We start from the raw sequence: 17,512 nt of genomic DNA on the forward strand, positions 1-17,512 counted from the left end.
TTTTTTTTTTTTTTTTTTAAAGAAGGTCTTTTTGTCACTTCCAGCTGAATCTACCATGAAAGACTTCAGAGTCCAGGAAGCGACTGACTGAGCAACATTCTATTCAGGTACAAAAAGACTTGGACTATAACTAAAAAATGATCAAATAAGAGTGCATGCATCAAATGCATGGAAAGCACTTCTGGAGGGTGAGAGAAGCTTCCAGAAGCGACTGACTGAGCAACATTCTATTCAGGTACAAAAAGACTTGGACTATAACTAAAAAATGATCAAATAAGAGTGCATGCATCAAATGCATGGAAAGCACTTCTGGAGGGTGAGAGAAGCTTCCAGTTAAGGTGACATTGAAGCCGGGTCCTGAAAGATGAGCAAGACTTGTATGAGAGTGGGGAGGGAAGGGGGAGGTGGAGGGATGGGATGGAGTGAGCTGCTCAGGCAGGGAAACCAGCACTGTAAAGACCTGCACAATGAAGATGGCACATTTTGTTCAGGGAATGGTGAATTAAGTGTGGGGGAAATGCTTTGGAGAGACAGTAATTTGCTTGTATGGCATTTTGCCCGAGAGATCTCATTACAGTTTCTAATCTTTTGATGTTATCATGCATCACTGTCCTTGTCAAATAGTTTGGAATAGGTGTGGTGATCACAGTAACATCAAGCATAATATTTCGTTAGTTCTCAGAAATAGAGAAGAAGATGTGATGATGGAAGAAGAGGTCAGAGAGGGAGATTTGAAGATGTTGCAGTTCTGGCCTTCAAGATGGAGTCGGGGCCATCTTCAAGGTGAGTCAAGGAATGGGGTGGCTTCTAGAAGCTGGAAAAGGCAAGGGAGCACATTCTCTCTAGAGCCTCCAGAAGCAATGCAGCCCCTCTTACACCTTGACTTTAGCCTTAATAGGCCTAGTTTGGGCTTCTGGTTCCCAGAACTATAATAGGGTAGATTTGTGGTGTTTTAAGACACTAAATGTAGGGTAGTTTGTTGCAGCAGCAAGAAGAAATGAACATGAGCCAGGGGCAGTTGCTCACACCTGTAATCTCAGCACTTTGGGAGGCTGAGATGGGAGCATCGCTTGAGCCCAGGAATTTAAGACAAGCCTGGGTAACGTAGTGAGACTTCTTATTGAAAAAAAAAAAAAAACAGTAGCCAGATGTTGTGGCATGCACTTGTAGTCTCAGCTCCTAGGGAGGCTGAGGTGGGAGGATTGTTTTAAGTCTGGGAGGTTGAGGTTACTGTGAGCTGTGATTGAGCCACTATACTCCAGCCTGGGCAATAGAACAAGACCCTCTTTCAAGAAAGAAAGAAAGAGAAAAGAGAGAAAGAAAAAAAGAGGGAGGGAAGGAAGAAGGGAAGGAGGGAGGGAGGGAGGGAGGAAGGAAGGAAAAATAGAGTGATGAGGGTTGACCTCGTAAGTGAAAATTGAGCAAAAGCTTGAAGCAGGTGATGGAGCTGGCCAAGGTGCTGAGGGAAGAGCACTGTAGGCTGAATCAACAGGATAAAGGCATTAGGAAACTCCCTGGTGAGTCCAAGGCTCTGGAAGGAGGCCAGTGCAGCAGAGAGAGAGAGGGAGAGAAGTAAGGGAGGAGGCCAGAGTTGCTGGGCAGTGATCAGTATAGATTGTGTAAGCCGTGGGAGGCTATTGCTGAGGCTTGGACTTTTACTCTGACTGAAATGGGAGCTGCAGGAGCGTTCTGAGTAGAGAAGCGACATGATCTGTCTCCTGATTTAAAAGCAACCCCTGGCTGCTGAGTTGAGAAAGACTGTGGGAAGATTTGGGTAGAAGCATGGGGGCCAAACTGTGGCAGCATCCAGGTAGGAGATGGTAGTGGTCCTGACCAGGGTCATGGCTGTGGTGAGAGATGGTCAGAACCTGGATAGATGTTGAAGTCAGCCAATAGGATTTCCTGAGAGACTGGATGGGGGCTGTGAGATAAGGCAGGAGTCAAGGTTGAGCTTGATTCTAATTGAATTATTAAGTAATTTTTAAAAACACTGCTTCCTTTCCCAATCCTACCAAGTAAAGGATGCTAGATGAAAGAAATCTCAAGTCAGACCAGGTGCAGTGGCTCACACCTATAGTTCCAACAGTTTGAGAGGCAGAGATGGGAGTGTGTGTTTTAAGGCCCAGGAGTTTGAGAGCAGCCTGGGCAACATAGCAAGACCTCCTCTCTACAAAAATAAAGAAATTGAATAAAGTAAAATAAATACAGCTGAGCATGGTGCTGTGTACCTGTCGCCCCAGTTACTCAGGAGGCTGAGGTGGGCAGATCTCTTGAGGCTAGGAGTTTGAAGCCAGCTTGGGCAACATAGCAAGACTTCTCTCTTTAGAAAAATTTAAAAAAAAAATAGCCTAGCATGGTGGCACTTGCTTTTATTCCCAGGTAGAGGTAAGCTGAGGCAGGATGATCTCTTGAGTTCAGTTAAACAAGGCTGCAGTGAGCTATGATTTTACCACTGCACTGCAGCCTGGGTGACAGAGTGGGACCCTGTCTCAAAATACAAATACAAATAAAATGAAATTTCAAGTCAGACCAGTCCCTTCTAGGCTATGGAGGCCTTGCAACTGCATAGCCACGTTGATTGGGTTTGTGTGGCTGTGGATGAGGATACCCCTGCCCAATTATTGTTGGCTATATAATCAGTTTATTTTAATTATAGTAATCAAATATATTTCCTCATACTTGATGGTCTCAGATATGTGTGGGTTTTGGAATTCTCCTTGGAACAGGTTGTAACATCTTAATGGTTTCATCATTCCATAATTTTTTATCTGATGAGTTTTTAATAAGATCAGAATTGACATTAGACTACCTAATCAGTTTTGATAGTGAGAAAATGAAATTGTGAATGAGAAAATGAAATTATGTTGTTTGCACTTTATCCAAGATTGGTTTCATATTGGTTAAACCTAATCAGTACTTGAACAAATGCAAAATTAGAGCTTCTTTATCATGAATCACTTTGTCATTCTTTTTTGTAGTGTTTAATAAACAGCCACTATCATTGCAGATTTGCTATTCAGGCACTTAGGAATTTTTCACTAGAAGGCATGTAAAGAAAGACCATGGGCATTTGTAATGAATTTAGCATTCATTGTTTGACTGCATGACTGTCCCTAGAGCTATAGCTTTACTAATGAATTTTTCAGAAGCCACTTTGCTAGCAACTGAGCCTAACCAGCCACTTAAACTCTCATTATTCAGTCCTCTTTTATTCTTGTCTACTTCTCCTCAAACTTGGCTATACTCACAAAGTGACAAAAACTTGCATTTCTTTTCTTTCCTTTTTAGAGACAAGGTCTTGCTCTGTGTCCCAGGCTGCAGTACAGTGACATGATCATGGTTCACTACAGCCGCAAATTCCTGGGCTCAAGCAATCCTCCCACCTCAGTCTCCCAAGTAGCTGAGACTACAGACGTGTGCCGCCACGCCCAGCTAATTTTTTATGGTTTTTTTTTTTTTTTTTTTCGTGGAGATGGGATCTTGGTAGGTTGCTCAGGCTGGTCTCAAATTCCTGACCTCGAGTGATCCTCCTGCCTCAGCCTTCCAAAGTGCTGGGATTACAGGCAGGCATGACCACCTGTGCCCAGCCCCTTATTATTATGTTTTTAAATAATAACTTTATTAAAATATGATTCACATACCATTCAATTTATTTATCGAAATCTGTAATTCAGAATGTTTTAGAATATTCACAGAGCTGTGCATTGATCACCACAGTCACTTTTAGAACCGTTCATTACTCTATAGAGAAATCTGCACCCCTTAGCCATTACCTCCTACTCCCCCAACCTGCCTTTGCCCCCAGCCTTAGGCAACCATGGATTCATTTTCTGTCACTATAGGTTTACCTGATCTGGACAAATAGAATTGTACAATAGGTGTTCTTTTGTGGCTTTTTTCCCTCTTAGCACAATGTTTTCAAAGTTCCTTTATGTCATAGGGTGAATCAGTATTTCATTTTTTCTATGGCTGAATAATATTCCATGGTGGAGACACACTGCATTTTGATGATCCATTTATCAGTTGGTGGACATTTGGGTTGTTTCCACGTATTGGCCATTATGCTGCTGTGAAGATTGCTGTACAAGTTTTTGTGTGGATATGTATTTTGATTTCTCTGGGATATATGCCTAGGAGTGAAACTGTTACATTATATTTTACATTTAGCCTTTTGAGAAACTGCCAGACTGTTTTCTAAAGTGACTACACCAGTTGGGTGCAATGGCTCACACCTATAATCCCCACTACTCAAGAGGCTCAGTTGAGACTATGGCTTGAGTCCACAAGTTCAAGACCAGCCTTGGCAAGACAGTGAGACCCTGTCTTGATTTAAAAAAAAAAAAAAAAAAATCCAATTAAAATAGACAAGAAAAATACCCAAACAAAGTGGTTACACGATTTTATGTTCCCACCAGTAATGTATGTGGGTTCCAATTCCTCCACATCTTTAGTGACATTATTTTTTTTTTCCACACAGGGGCTTGCTCTGTCTCTCAGGCTGCAGCACAGTGACGCCATCACAGTTCACTGAAGCCTTGACCTCCCAGGCACAAATGATCCTCGCATCTCAACCTCCTGAGTAGCTGGGAATTATAGGTACATGCCATCATGCCTGGCTAATTTTTATATTTTTTTGCAGTGATGGGGTTTTACCATGTTGCCCAGGCTAGTCTCTTACTCCTGGCCTCAAGTGATCTGCCCACCTCAGCCTCCCAAACTTCTGGAATTACAGGCTGAGCCACTGTTCCTGGTCTTCACCAACATTTGTTATTATCTGTTTTTTTTTTGCTTTGTACCTTAAAGTAGTATAAGAGCAAGTGTTTTCAATTATAGTAAACAAAAAATATAATCCCAGGGCATTTGGATGTTGAGACAGGAAGATCTCTTGATGCCAGGAGGTTTTGTTCATTTGTTTTTGAAACAGAATCTCACTGTGTTGCCCAGGGTGGAGTGCAGTGGTGCAATCTCAGCAGACTGCAGCCTTCACCTCCTAGGTTCAAGCGATTTTCCTGCCTCAGCCTCTTGAGTAGCTGGGATTACAGGTACACGCCACTACTGCCCGACTAATTTTTGTATTTTTAGTAGAGACAGAGTTTTGCTTTGTTGGTCAGCCTGGTCTCAAACTTCTGACTTCAGGTGATCCCCCCGCCTCAGCTGTCCAAAGTGCTGGGATTAGAGGCATGAGCCACTATGTCCGGCCTGATGCCAGGAGTTTTAGACCAACCTAGCAAGACCTAATCTCTACAGAATATTTAAAAATTAACCAGATGTGTTGTTGCCTGCCTATAGTCTCCTTTACGTTTTGAGACATGGTCTGGCTCTGTCAGCCAGGCTGGAGTGCCTGGTATGATCATGGCTCAATGCAGACTGAAACTCCTGGGATCAAGTGATCAGTCCTCCCACCTCATCCTACCAAGTAGTAGGGACCACAGGTGTGTGCCACCTGGGTCCTGCTGTGTTGCCCAGGCTGGTTTTGAGCTCCTGGCCCCAAGCAGTCCACTCACATTGGACTCCCAAAGTGCAAGGATTACAGGTATGAGTTACCATGCCTGGCCCTACCCTGCCTATTGAGAACCAAAAGAAGGAACCAAATTCTCCTTAGCTCAACTCGAGCCATTTCCCGATTGGTTCATCAGCAAGGAGCTGGTTATTGAGCTGTCCAGGCCTCCCAAGCAGCACAGAAATGAGGTGAGGGAGTTTTCCTGCTGCTCCACTCTGTGAGGAGTTGGAGGATGATGTTTACTCGTTTGCAGAGAGAGATGCCTTGTAGGCATCTTAGGATGGAAGGGACCCTGATTCCAATGTCCTTTTGTTTTTTTCTTTAGAAGCAGGACCTGGCTCTGTCACCCAGGATGGAGTTCAGTGGTCCAATCATGGCTCATTGTAGCCTCAAACTCCCAGGCTCAAGTGGGAGCCTCCTCCCACCTCATCCTTCCCAGTAGCTGGGACTACAGGTTAGCACCATGACACTCGGTGAATTTTAATTTTTTTTTTTTTGTAGAGATGGGGCCTCGCTATGTTGCCAAGGCTGGCCTTGAACTCCTGCACTCAAGGGATTTTCCTGCCTTGGCCTCCCAAAGTATTGGTAATACAGGCATGAGCCATTGTGCCCACCGTCTCTGGTTCTTAACCTTCTGCCTCCCTCTTCCACATTTAAAGAACCCTTGTAATTACATGGGCTCATCCAGATACTGCTGGATAATCTTGTTTTAAGGTCGGCTGATTAGCAACATTAATTTCATCTGCACTCTTAATTTCCCATTCCTATGTAATTGGGCAGTGTAACATAGGACATGAGCAGTTGATGGGGGGTGGGTCATTACTTTGGCCACCACAGTGACTATTTTGTGCCAGGTACTGAACTAAGCACTGGTGAATTGAACATGAATAACACACACTCCCTCATCTCCATTCATTTATGGGAGGAGCACCTCGCTTCCCGTGCTCCTGAGAATCAGGGGAGTCAAGGAAGGCTTCCAGGAGGAGGTGGTGCTAAAGCAGACAAGTGACAGAGGAGCCAAAGCTAGCCAGGAAGAGAGTAGAGGTTTAAGGGGAAGCATATTCTAAGCAGAGGGCATCACCCACTTCAGAGGCTCCCAGAGGAGTGAGAGTGGGCATTCAGGGGGCAGATGAGGCTCAGCTGGACTCCATGGCAGGTAAAATGGAGAGGGGTAAGCAGTGAGGCTGCCTTGCAAGGCAGGCCAGAGCAGGGGCTGTTAAGGAGTTTGGACTTAATCCCAAAGAGTGATGTACACAGGGGAGTAACGTGATGAGATTCATGTATTAGAGACATGGCTCAGGCTGCTGTATGGAGAAGGCACCAGGGGGAGCAGATGGCTCAGTGGGTGTGCTGGAGACCTAAAGCAGGGGACACACTGAGTTTAGGGAGAGTTTTTTAAAATAGGAGAAATTTGAGTAATCTAAATGCTGGTGGGAAGGAGCTAAAAGCAGGGGATAGGTTAAAGGTACAGGGAGGTGGGAGGAAGAACTGACAAGTGAGGTTCCAGAGAGGGCAGGACAAGAGGAGAGTCTCATAGGGGGATTGGCATTCTCCCCTCCCCTCCCTTCCCTTCACTTCCCCTCCACTCCCCTCCCGTAAGACAGGTTCTCACTCTGTCACCCAGGCTAGTGTGTAGTGGCATGATTTTGGTTCACTGCCACCTAGACTTCCCAGGTTCAAGGGATCCTCCCACCCTAGACTCCCAGGTAGCTGGAACTACAGGTGTGCACCACCACCACACCTGGCTAATTTTTTTTTTTTTTTTTTTTTGTAGACACAGGGTCTCACTAAGTTACCCAGCCTGGTCTCCAACTCCTGGCCTCAAGCAGTCCTCCTACCTAGGCTTCCCAAATTGCTGGGATTACAGGCATGAGCCACCATGCCTGGCCTCTGCTAGTTTTGTATTCTCCAGAGTTGTCTGTAGTTTGTGCTAGTGTGTCGCTCATTATGCTGATCCTGTGTTATAATTAATACTTTTTATTTTAAATTTACTTTTTTTTTTTTTTGGTACTGGGTCTCAGTCTGTCACCGAGGCTGGAGTGCAGAGGCACAATCTCTGCTCACTGCGACTTCCACTTCCAAGGCTCAAGCAATTCTCCGTCCTCAGCCTCCCAAGTAACTGGGATTACAGGTATGTGCCACCACGCCTGGCTAATTTTTGTGCTTTTTGTAGAGACAGGGTTTCACCATGTTTCCCAGGCTGGTCTCAATTCCTGAGCTCAAAGCGATCCACTCGCCTTGGCCTCCCAAAGTGCTGGGATTACAGGTGTGAGCCACCGTACCCATTCAGTTTAAACTTTTGAGTGGTTTATATTTTCTGATTGGGCTCCTAGAAATACACAATTGATGCTAGGAAGGGTACCAGGAAATAGACCCACACAGATGGGATTTGAGCATAGGTTTGGTTATCCAAGGAGCAGTGCTAAGCTTCTTGCCAATGGGACATGGGATGCTGGTGATTTCCAGGAATTAACCTCACAGTGACTCAAGCTACCACTTACTTTTGATTGTGATGAAATGCCAGCCGAGGCATGTTCCATGCAAGCTAACAGATGTTATGCTTCACCACTGCGGCAGTAAGATGACTCTAAAGAATGGCATGGGATGGATCCTTTCGAATGCACCTGAGCAGGGGTCTCCACCACAGGGCCACAGAGCTGGAGAGGAGCAGCGGACAAGTGAGGGGAAACTTCATTTGTGTTTACAGCCCCTCCCCATGGCTCACATAACCACTTGAGCGCCATGTCCTGACAGGTCCAGATCCGACCTTTCAGTGACCTCTTTAGGCTCATCTCATGCCTCACCACGACCTCACCAAGCCAGGCTCCTGCCTTTCGCCAACCTCTGCAGCAGAGACCCAGCTCTGCGTCCTGATGGCCTCTTTAGACCCAGCTCATTTCTCACAATGGCCTCTTTAGGCCCAGCTTTTCCCTTTTGGTGACCTCTTCAGGTCCAGTCGGCCTCCCGCAGCCCAGCTACAGCCTCCCGGCCTCCTTTCCAGGCCCAGCTCTCTCTCGTGCTTGTGCCTGCAGGCCCAGCCCCTGCCTCCAAACAGCCTCTTTTGACTCGACTCCTGCCCAGCTCCTGGCAGCCTTGGTAGGCCCGAAACCTCCTCCTGTCCAGATCTCCAGGCCTAGCTCTTGCTTCGCAGCGGCCTTCCCAGGCCCAGCTCTTGCCTCATGGCCACCTTCCCCAGCCAAGTTCTTGCTGGGTTCCCGGCAGCCTCAACAAGCCCAGCTCCTGCCTCACACTGGCCTCTCTAGGCCTGGCTCCTACCTCACAGTGGCCTCTCCAGGCCCAGCTCCTGCCCACCCCAACAGCGTCTCCTGGACCAAGGCTTTCTCAAGTCGGCCCCTCCAGGCCCAGCTCCTGCCTCCCGCCGATGGCCTGTGCAGGCCCAAAGCATCCTGAAGTTGGCATCGCCAGGCCCAGCTCCTGCCTGTCGTCGGCCCCTGGAGGCACGGCCTCTGCCTCTCCCAGTGGACCCCGCAGGCCCAGCTCTTGCCTCAGCGTGGCTACCTCAGGCCAAGCTCCTGCCTCTTGGCAGCCTCCACGGGCCCAGCTCTTGTCTCTTGGCATCCCCTCCAGGCCCAGAACTGTTTTCAGCCGGCCTCTCCGAGCCCAGCTCTCCCTCCTGGCTGCGTTCTGCCGGCCCAGCTCCTGCCTCACAATAACCACGTTCGGCCCAGCTACTTCCCAGCTTCTGGCAGTCTTTGTAGGCCCCAGGTTCCTCTAAGTCAGGCCTTCCAGGCCTCACCTTCGGCTCCCCAGCGGCCTGGAGAGGCCCAGCTCCTGCCTGACAACGGCCTCTCCAGGCCAAGCTCTTGCTTCGTGTCAGCCTCCCCTGGCCATGTTTCTGCCTGCCTGGTGGCAGCCTCGACACACCCAGCTCCTGCCTCCCGATGGCCTCTTTAGGCTCATCTCATGCCTCACCGTGGCCTCCTGCAGGCCAGGCTCCTGCTCTTCAGGGGCCTCTGCAAGCCCGGGTCCTGCGTCCCGATGGCCTCTTTAGGCCCAGCTTGTCCCTCGCAATGGTCTCTTTAGGCCCAGCTTTTCCCCTGTGGCGGCCTCTCCAGGCCCAAATCGGCCTCCCGCGGCCCAGTGGCTGCCTCCCGGCCTCCTCTCCAGGCCCAGCTCTCTCTTGTGGCTGCGCCTACAGGCCCAGCTTCTGTCTTCAGCCTCTTTTGACTCGGCTCCTGCCCAGCTCCTGGCAGCCTTCGTAGGCCCGAAACGTCCTCTGGTGCAGATCTCCAGGCCCAGCGCTTGCCTCGCAGCAGCCTTCCCAGGCACAGCTCTTGCATCACGGTGGCCTTCTTTGGCCACCACGTTCCTGCTGGCCTCCCAGCAGCCTCAACAAGCCCTTCTCCTGCCTCACACTGGCCTCTCTAGGCCCAGCTCATGCCTCACGGTGGCCTCTCAGGCCCAGCTCCCGCCCACCCTGATGGCGTCTCCTGGCCCAACGCCTCCCGCCAATGGCCTGCGCAGGCCCAAAGTGTCCTGAAGTCGGCCTCGCCAGGCGCAGCTCCTGCCTGTCGTAGTAGGCCCCTGGAGCCACGGCCTCTGCCTCCTCCCAGTGGACCACCCCCAGGCCCAGCTCTTGCCTCATGGCAGCCTTCCCTGGCCACGTTCCTGCCGGCCTCCTGGTAACCTCAACAAGCCCGGCGTCTGCCTCACACTGGCCTCTCCAGGCCCAGCTTCTGCCCACCCCGATGGCGTCTCCCGGCCCAAGGCTTTCTCAAACCAGCCCCACAAGGCCCAGCTCTTGCCTGTCGTTGGCCCCTGGAGGCACGGCCTTTGACTCCTCCCAGTGGACCCACCAGCCCCAGCTCTTGCCTCAGCGTGGCCACTTCAGGCCAAGCAACTGCCTTTTGGCAGCCTCCACGGGCCCAGCTCTTGCCTGTCGGCATCCTCTCCAGGCCCAGAACGGTTTCCAGCCAGCCTCTCCCAGCCCAGCTCTCCCTCCCGGCGGCGTTTGCTGGCCCAGCTCCTGCCTCACAACAACCATGCTCAGCCCAGCTCCTGCCCAGCTCCTGGCAGTCTTTGTAGGCCCCAGGCTCCTCTAAGTCAGGCCTTCCAGGCCCCACCTTTGGCTCCCTGGTGGCCTGGAGAGGCCCAGCTCCTGCCTGACAACAGCCTCTCCATGCCTAGCTCTTGCCTCGCGTCGGCCTCCCCAGGCCATGTTTCCCCCTGCCTGGTGGCAGCCTCGACAAGCCCAGCTCCTGCCTCCCGATGGCCTCTTTTGGCTCATCTCGTGCCTCACTGCGGCCTTGCACAGGCCAGGCTCCTGCCCTTCAGCAGCCTCCACAGGCCCGGCTCCTGCCTCCCAATGGCCTCCTTAGGTTCATCTCATGACTCACCGCGGGCTTCTGCAAGCCAGGCTCCTGCCCTTTGGCGGCCTCCGCAGGCCCGGCTCCTGCATTCCGATGGCCTCTTAAGGCCCAGCTCGTCCCTCACAACAGTCTCTTTAGGCCCAACTTTTCCCCTGTGGCGGCCTCCCCAGGCCCAAGTCAGCCTCCTGCGGCCCAGTGGCTGCCTCCCAGCCTCCTCTAGAGGCCCAGCTCTCTCTCGCGGCTGTGCCTACAGGCCCAGCCTCTGTCTCCAAACAGCCTCTTTTGACTCGGCTCCTGTCCAGCTCCTGGTAGCCTTGGTAGGCCCGAAACCTTCTCCGGTCCCAATCTCCAGGCCCAGCTCTTGCCTTGCAGTGGCCTTCCCAGGCCCAGATCTTGCCTCACAGCGGCCTTCCCTGGCCACGTTCCTGCCGGCCTCCCAGCAACCTCAACAAGCCCGGCTCCTGCCTTACACTGGCCTCTCTAGGCCCAGCTCATGCCTCACGGTGACTTCTCCAGGCCCAGCTCGCACCCACCCCAATGGCGTCTCCCGGCCCAAGACTTTCTCAAGTCAGCCCCTGCAGGCCCAGCTCCTGCCTCCCACCGATGGCCTGTGCAGGCCCAAAGTGTCCTGAAGTTGGCCTCATCAGGCCCAGCTCCTGCCTGTCGTTGGCCCCTGGAGGCATGGCCTCTGCCTCTTCCCAGTGGATGTCCCCCAGGCTCAGCTCTTGTCTCAGTGTGACCACCTCAGGCCAAGCTCCTGCCTCTTGGCAGCCTCTACGGGCCCAGCTCTTGCCTCTCGGCATCCTGTCCAGGCCCAGAACTGTTTTCAGCCACCCTCTCCGGGCCCAGCTCTCCCTCCTGGCTGCGTCTGCCGGCCCACCTCCTGCCTCACAACAACCATATTCGGCCCAGCTCCTGGCAACCTTTGTAGGCCCCAGGCTCCTCTAAGTCAGGCCTTCCAGTCCCCATCTTCAGCTCCCCAGTGGCCTGGCTTGACAACAGCCTCTCCAGGCCAAGCTCTTGCCTCGTGTCGGCCTCCCCTGGCCACGTTTCTGCCTGCCTGGCAGCAGCCTTGACAGGCCCAGCTCTTGCCTCCTGATGGCCTCTTTAGGCTCATCTTGTGCCTCACCGTGGCCTTCCGCAGGCCAGGCTTCTGCCCTTCAGCAGCCTCCGCAGGCTCGGCTCCTGCGTCCCGATGGCCTCTTAAGGCCCAGCTTGTCCCTCGCAACGGTCTCTTTACGCCCAGCTTTTCCCCTGTGGCGGCCTCTGCAGGCCCAAGTTGGCCTCCCGCGGCCCAGTGGCTGCCTCTCGGCCTCCTCTCCAGGCCCAACTCTCCCTCGCAGGCCCAGTCCCTGTCTCCAAACAGCCTCTTTTGACCCGGCTCCTGCCCAGCTCCTGGCAGCCTTCGTAGGCCCGAAACCTCCTCCAGGCCCAGCTCTTGCCTCACAGCAGCCTTCCCAGCCCCAACTCTTGCCTCACGGCGGCCTTCCCCGGCCACGTTCCTGCCGGCCTCCTGGCAGCCTCAACAAGCTTGTATCCTGCCTCACACTGGCCTCTCCAGGCCCAGCTCCCGCCCATTATGGCGTCTCCCGGCCCAAGGCTTTCTCAAGTCAGCCCCTCCAGGCCCAGCTCCTGCCTCCCGCCAATGGCCTGTGCAGGCCCAAAGCGTCCTGAAGTCGGCCTCGCCACGCCCAGCTCCTGCCTGTTGTGGGCCCCTGGAGGTATGGCCTCTGCCTCCTCCCAGTGGACCCCCCCGGGCCCAGCTCTTGCCTCACATTGGCCTTCCCAGGCCATTTTTGTGCCTTCCTCTTTACAGCATCTCTAAGCCCTGTTCATGCTTTTTATCAGTTTCTAGAGGCCCAACTCCATTTTTCCAATGTGCTATTTAGGCCCTGCTCTTGCCTTTCAGTTGTCTCTCCAGACCAAGAACTTTCTCATGTCAGTCTCACCAGGCCTAGCTCCTGTGTCTGGTAGGCCTTTAAAATGGCTCTGCTTTTGCCTCACGGCCGCCTTCCAATACTCAGCTCCTATTTAACGGCAGCCTACCATGTCCCACCTTCTGTCTTCCTCTGGCCACTCCAGGCCCAGCTTCTTCCTTGGTGCCCTTTTTAAGCCCATAGTTTTTTCCAGTCAAGCTCTCCAGGCCCAGCTTGTGCCTCTGAGTGTCCTCTAGGATCTCAGCTTCTGCCTAACAGTGACCTCTTTAGACTCAGCTCATCCTTACTGGGACCTCTTCAAGCCGTGCTCCTGCCTCTTGGCAACCTCTAGTGGCCCAGCTTCTGCCTCACAGCTGCCTCTCCATGCATGCCTAGCTCCTGCCTCTTCGGGGCCCTTACAGGCCTAAAAGTTTCTTAATTTGTCCTTCTCAGGCCCAGCTCCTGCCTTCTGGTGGCCTCTACAGGCCTGGCTTCATCCTTTCAATGGCCTCTTTAGGCCCAGTTCCTTCCTCCCACTGGCCTCTCCAGGACCAAAACGTCCTTAAGTCAACCTTACCAGGCCCAGCTCCTGCCTCCTTGCAGCCTTCAGAGGCCCAGCTTTTGCCTGCCAATGGCCTCTTTAGCCCTACCTCCTGCCTTTCACCAGTCTCTCCAGGCTTAGCTCTTTTCTCTTTACAGCTTCTGCAGGCCTAAAACTTCCTCAATTTGGCATCTCCAGGCCCAGCTCTTGCCTCCTGGCAGCCTCTGCAGGCCTAGCTTAAGCCTTACAACAGCCTCTTTACCCCTAGCTCCTTTCTCCCAGTGGTCTTTCCAGGCCTAGAACTTCTTCATGTTGACCTCACCAGGCCCAGCTCCTGCCTTCCAGCAGCCTCTACAGGTTTAGCTCCTGCCTCCCAGGGATCTCTCCAGGCCCCAGACTTTCTCAAGTCGACCTCACCAGGCCCAGCTTTTGCTTCACGTCTGCCTTCCAAGGGCCAGCTTTTGCTTCCAAGTCCCAGCTGCCTTCCAAGTCCCAGCTCCTGTTTTACGGTGGCCCCCTGAGGCCCAGCTCCTGCTTCCCAGTGGCCTCTTTTGGCCCAGCTCTTGCCTTACCACGTCCTTCCAGACCAAGTTCCTGCCTTTTAGCAACCACTACAGGCCCAGCTCTTGCCTCCTTTCAAGAACCAACTCCTGCCTCATGGCGGCCTCCCCATGCCCTGGTCCTGCCTGCTAATGGACTCTGCAGGCCCTGCTTCTGCCTTACATTGGCCCTTTTATAAAGACCCAACTCCTGCCTCACAACAACCTGTTTTTGCCCAGCTCTTGCCTCCTGGCAGTCTCCTTAGGCCCCAATTTTCCTTCAGTTGACCTCTCCCAAGCCCATCTCCAGCCTCTCAGCGCCCTCTTTAGGCCCAGCTCCTGCCTTAATAAATTGGAATAAATTATTATTATGTGATTTTATGTGAAATCTTTTTTCTGCAAAAGTAATGAAAATTGAGGTACAGTATAAAAGTCTAACGTGTAATTTCCTCTATTGTCACTCCTTGTATTAGTAACAGTTCTCTAAAGAAGCAGAACTATTAGGATGGATGTATATATACAAGGGAGTTTCTTAAGGAGTATTAACTCACAGGATCACAAGGTTCCACAATAGGCTGTCTGCAAGCTGAGGAGCAAGGAAGCCATTCTGAGTCCCAAAGCTGAAGAACTTGGAGTCTGATGTTCTAGGGCAGGAAGCATCCAGCGTGGGAGAAAGATGTAGGCTTGGAGGCTAAGCCAGTCTGACCTCTTTATGTTCCTCTGCCTCATTTTTATTTTTGCCACACTGGCAGCTGATTAGATTGTGCCCACCTAGTTTAAGGGTGGGTCTGCCTTTTCCAGTCCCCTGACTCAAAGGTTAATCTCTGGCAACAGCCTCACACACACACCCAGGAACAATACTTTGCATCCTTCAATCACGTTGACAATATCAACCATCACAAGTTCACCCCTTGTCAACTTTAACCCATACACATCTTCTGAGATTATACATAATCTTCAAATAAAGACAATAATGATGTCATAATTATGCCTAACATAATACAAGTATCCTTCATACAACTGGAAACGCACCAATCCTCAACTCAAATGCTATTATATAAAGCTAACACTTAAATGCTTATATGAAGTCAATAAATTTTATTCATACGATAAAGGAGAAAGGAAATAAAATGAAGATATATTCTTAGTACAATCGTATATGTGCACAAACATGTTTTTAACAAAAGAAGGAGGAAATACTCATGACAATTACAGTACTTGTTTCTGCAACTGGTCACATGGTCATAGCTGTTATTGATGACTACCTTCTTCTACTACCCATTCTGTATTCTTTTTGCCTTCAGCAAGCATCTCAGCAGGTTTTTTCCTGGAGTGACCCAAGCCTTCATTCCTGAAGGGTCTGGGCCATTTGTAGTCCTGCCTGGGTTGGGCTGTTACAGTTTCCCATTGACCTTAATCATAGGGCATGGTAATACTAAGAGACACCCTAAAGGATCTCCTGTGTTCCACACATTCTCTTCCTTACCTCCATTGTGGAGTAGTAGACTGATTTCATCTTGATAGTCCGGGTGAATCATCTCAGAAGGTTGTAACTCCCTTCTTAGCCTGTTGACTTAAAGGTGGCAGGACTCCAAAGTGGTGGCAGCATTCTTCCCTCTGGAACTAAGACCTCTAAGCCAGCAGAATGTAATGTTGTGGGAACAGGAAGCCAAAATTTTCTAGTGGATCACTAGGGGTGATGGTGAGTGATGCCACTTCCACTTCCACCCTTTGATTCCTGGACCCGTGAATCCTGGCTATGGGATACACAGTACCATGTATTGGATGCTGATTCCGAGCAGACATGGCCTTCTGGAGAATTTTGCCCCAGCCCTGCAGAGTATTATCACCTAGTTGGCATTGTAATTGTAACTTCAAAAGGCCATTCCACCTTTCTATCCAACTGCTTCAGGATGATGGGGAGCATGGTAGGATCAGTGAATTCCAAGAGCATAAGCCCACAGTCGCACTTCTTTAGCCGTAAAGTGAGTGCCTTGGTCAGAGGCAGTGCTGTGTGGAATACCATGACGGTGGATAAGGCATTTCGTGAATCCACAGATGGTAGTCTTAGCAGAAGCATTGTCTGTAGAATAGACAAACTCAAATCTGGAGTGTTTATTCCAGGGAGGACAAACCTCTGCCCTTTCTATGATGGAAGAGGTCCAGTATAATCAACCTGCCACCAAGTAGATGGGTGATCACCCAAGGAATGATGCCATATCAAGGGCTTAGTGTTGGGCACTGCTGCTGGCAAATTGGGCACTCAGCAGTGGCTGTAGCCTGGTCTGCCTTGGTGAGTGAAAGTCCATGTTGCTGAGAAAGTCCATCCCTGCCACCATGGCCACTTCGTTTATGGGCCCATTGGGCAGTGGCAGAGGTGGCTGGGGAAAGAGGCTGAGTGGTGTCTACAGAATGAGTCACCCTATCCACTTGATTATTAAAATCCTCCTCTGCTGAGGTCACCCTTTGGTGAGCACTCACATGAGATACAGATATCTTCACAGTAAGTATCTTCACAGTTTTTGACCACTCAGCGAGGTCCATCCACATACTTACCCAAATTTCTTTGTCACCAGTTGTCCAATCATGCTTCTTCCAAGTCCCTGGCCATCGAGCCAAATGATTGGCTACAGCCCATGAATCAGTAAATAATCACACACCTGGCCATTTCTCCTTCCATGCAAAGTGCACAGCCAGGTGCACTGCTTGGAGTTCTGCCGACTGGAAAGGTTTTTCTTCACTGCTGTCCATAAGGGGTGTTCCAGAAAGGAGCTGTAGTGCTGCAGCTGTCCACTTTTGGGTGGTGCCTGCATATCGTGCAGAACCACCTGTGAACCAGCCCCTAGTCTTCTCTTCCTCTGTCCACTGATCATAGGGAACTCCCCATGAGGCCATTGGTGCAGGCTGGGGAAGAGAAGGCAGGGTGGCAGGAGTGGAGACCATGAGCATTTGAGCCACTTCCTCATGTAACTTACTTATGCCTTCAGGACGTGCTGGAGCCCGATCACATATATACCACTTCCATTTGATAATGGAATGCTGCTGTGCACGACCCACTTTATGGCTAGGTGGGTCAGAAAACACCCAGTTCATGACAGATAGTTAAGATCGCATGGTGACTTGATGACCCATAGTCAAATGTTCAGTTTCCACCAAAGCCCAGTAACAGGCGAAAAGCTCTCTCTCAAAAGGAGAGTGGTTATCTGCAGAAGATGGCAGGGTGTTCCTTTAAAATCCTAGAGGACTATAACACCATCCCTATCTGCCACTGACACCTCAAGCACCATTGGATCCGCTGGGTCATATGGCCTAAGTGTCAGAGCAGCTTGCACAGCAGCCTGGACCCGTTGCAAAGCCTTCTCCTGTTCTGGACCCCACTTCTGGTACCAAAATCTGTATTAGGGTCCTCTAAAGTGAAAGAATTAACAGAATATATGTGTGTGTGTGTGTGTGTGTGTGTGTGTGTGTGTGTGTGTGTGTGTATATATGTATGTATGTATGAGTTTATTAAGGAGTATTAACTCACACAATCTCAAGGTCCCATCATAGGCCATCTGCAAGCTGAGGAGCAAGAAAGCCAGTTTGAGTTCCAAAAGAGTCTGATGTTTGAAGGCAGGAACCATCCAGCACAGGAGAAAGATGTAGGCTTGGAGGCTAAGCCAGTCTAATCTCTTCATGTTCTTCTG

General features: G+C 50.8%; 1 protein-coding gene and 1 pseudogene across 1 annotated transcript; both read left to right on the forward strand.

The window, feature by feature from the left end:
- The first annotated feature begins 2,546 nt into the window (after window positions 1-2,546).
- Window positions 2,547-9,396, forward strand: LOC108543841 (putative uncharacterized protein FLJ46235). The gene is made up of 4 exons (XM_017894648.1): window positions 2,547-2,582; window positions 8,451-8,596; window positions 8,652-8,700; window positions 8,764-9,396. Exons 1-4 carry the CDS (start codon window positions 2,547-2,549, stop codon window positions 9,172-9,174), a joined length of 642 nt encoding a protein of 213 aa, XP_017750137.1. The 3' UTR covers window positions 9,175-9,396.
- A 135-nt stretch (window positions 9,397-9,531) lies between these two features.
- LOC108543842 (putative uncharacterized protein FLJ44672) lies at window positions 9,532-10,298 on the forward strand (annotated as a pseudogene).
- Window positions 10,299-17,512: the final 7,214 nt, after the last annotated feature.

This window comes from Rhinopithecus bieti, unplaced genomic scaffold, assembly GCF_001698545.2.
Source record: "Rhinopithecus bieti isolate Rb0 unplaced genomic scaffold, ASM169854v2 scaffold_24996, whole genome shotgun sequence".
NCBI lineage: Eukaryota > Metazoa > Chordata > Mammalia > Primates > Cercopithecidae > Rhinopithecus > Rhinopithecus bieti.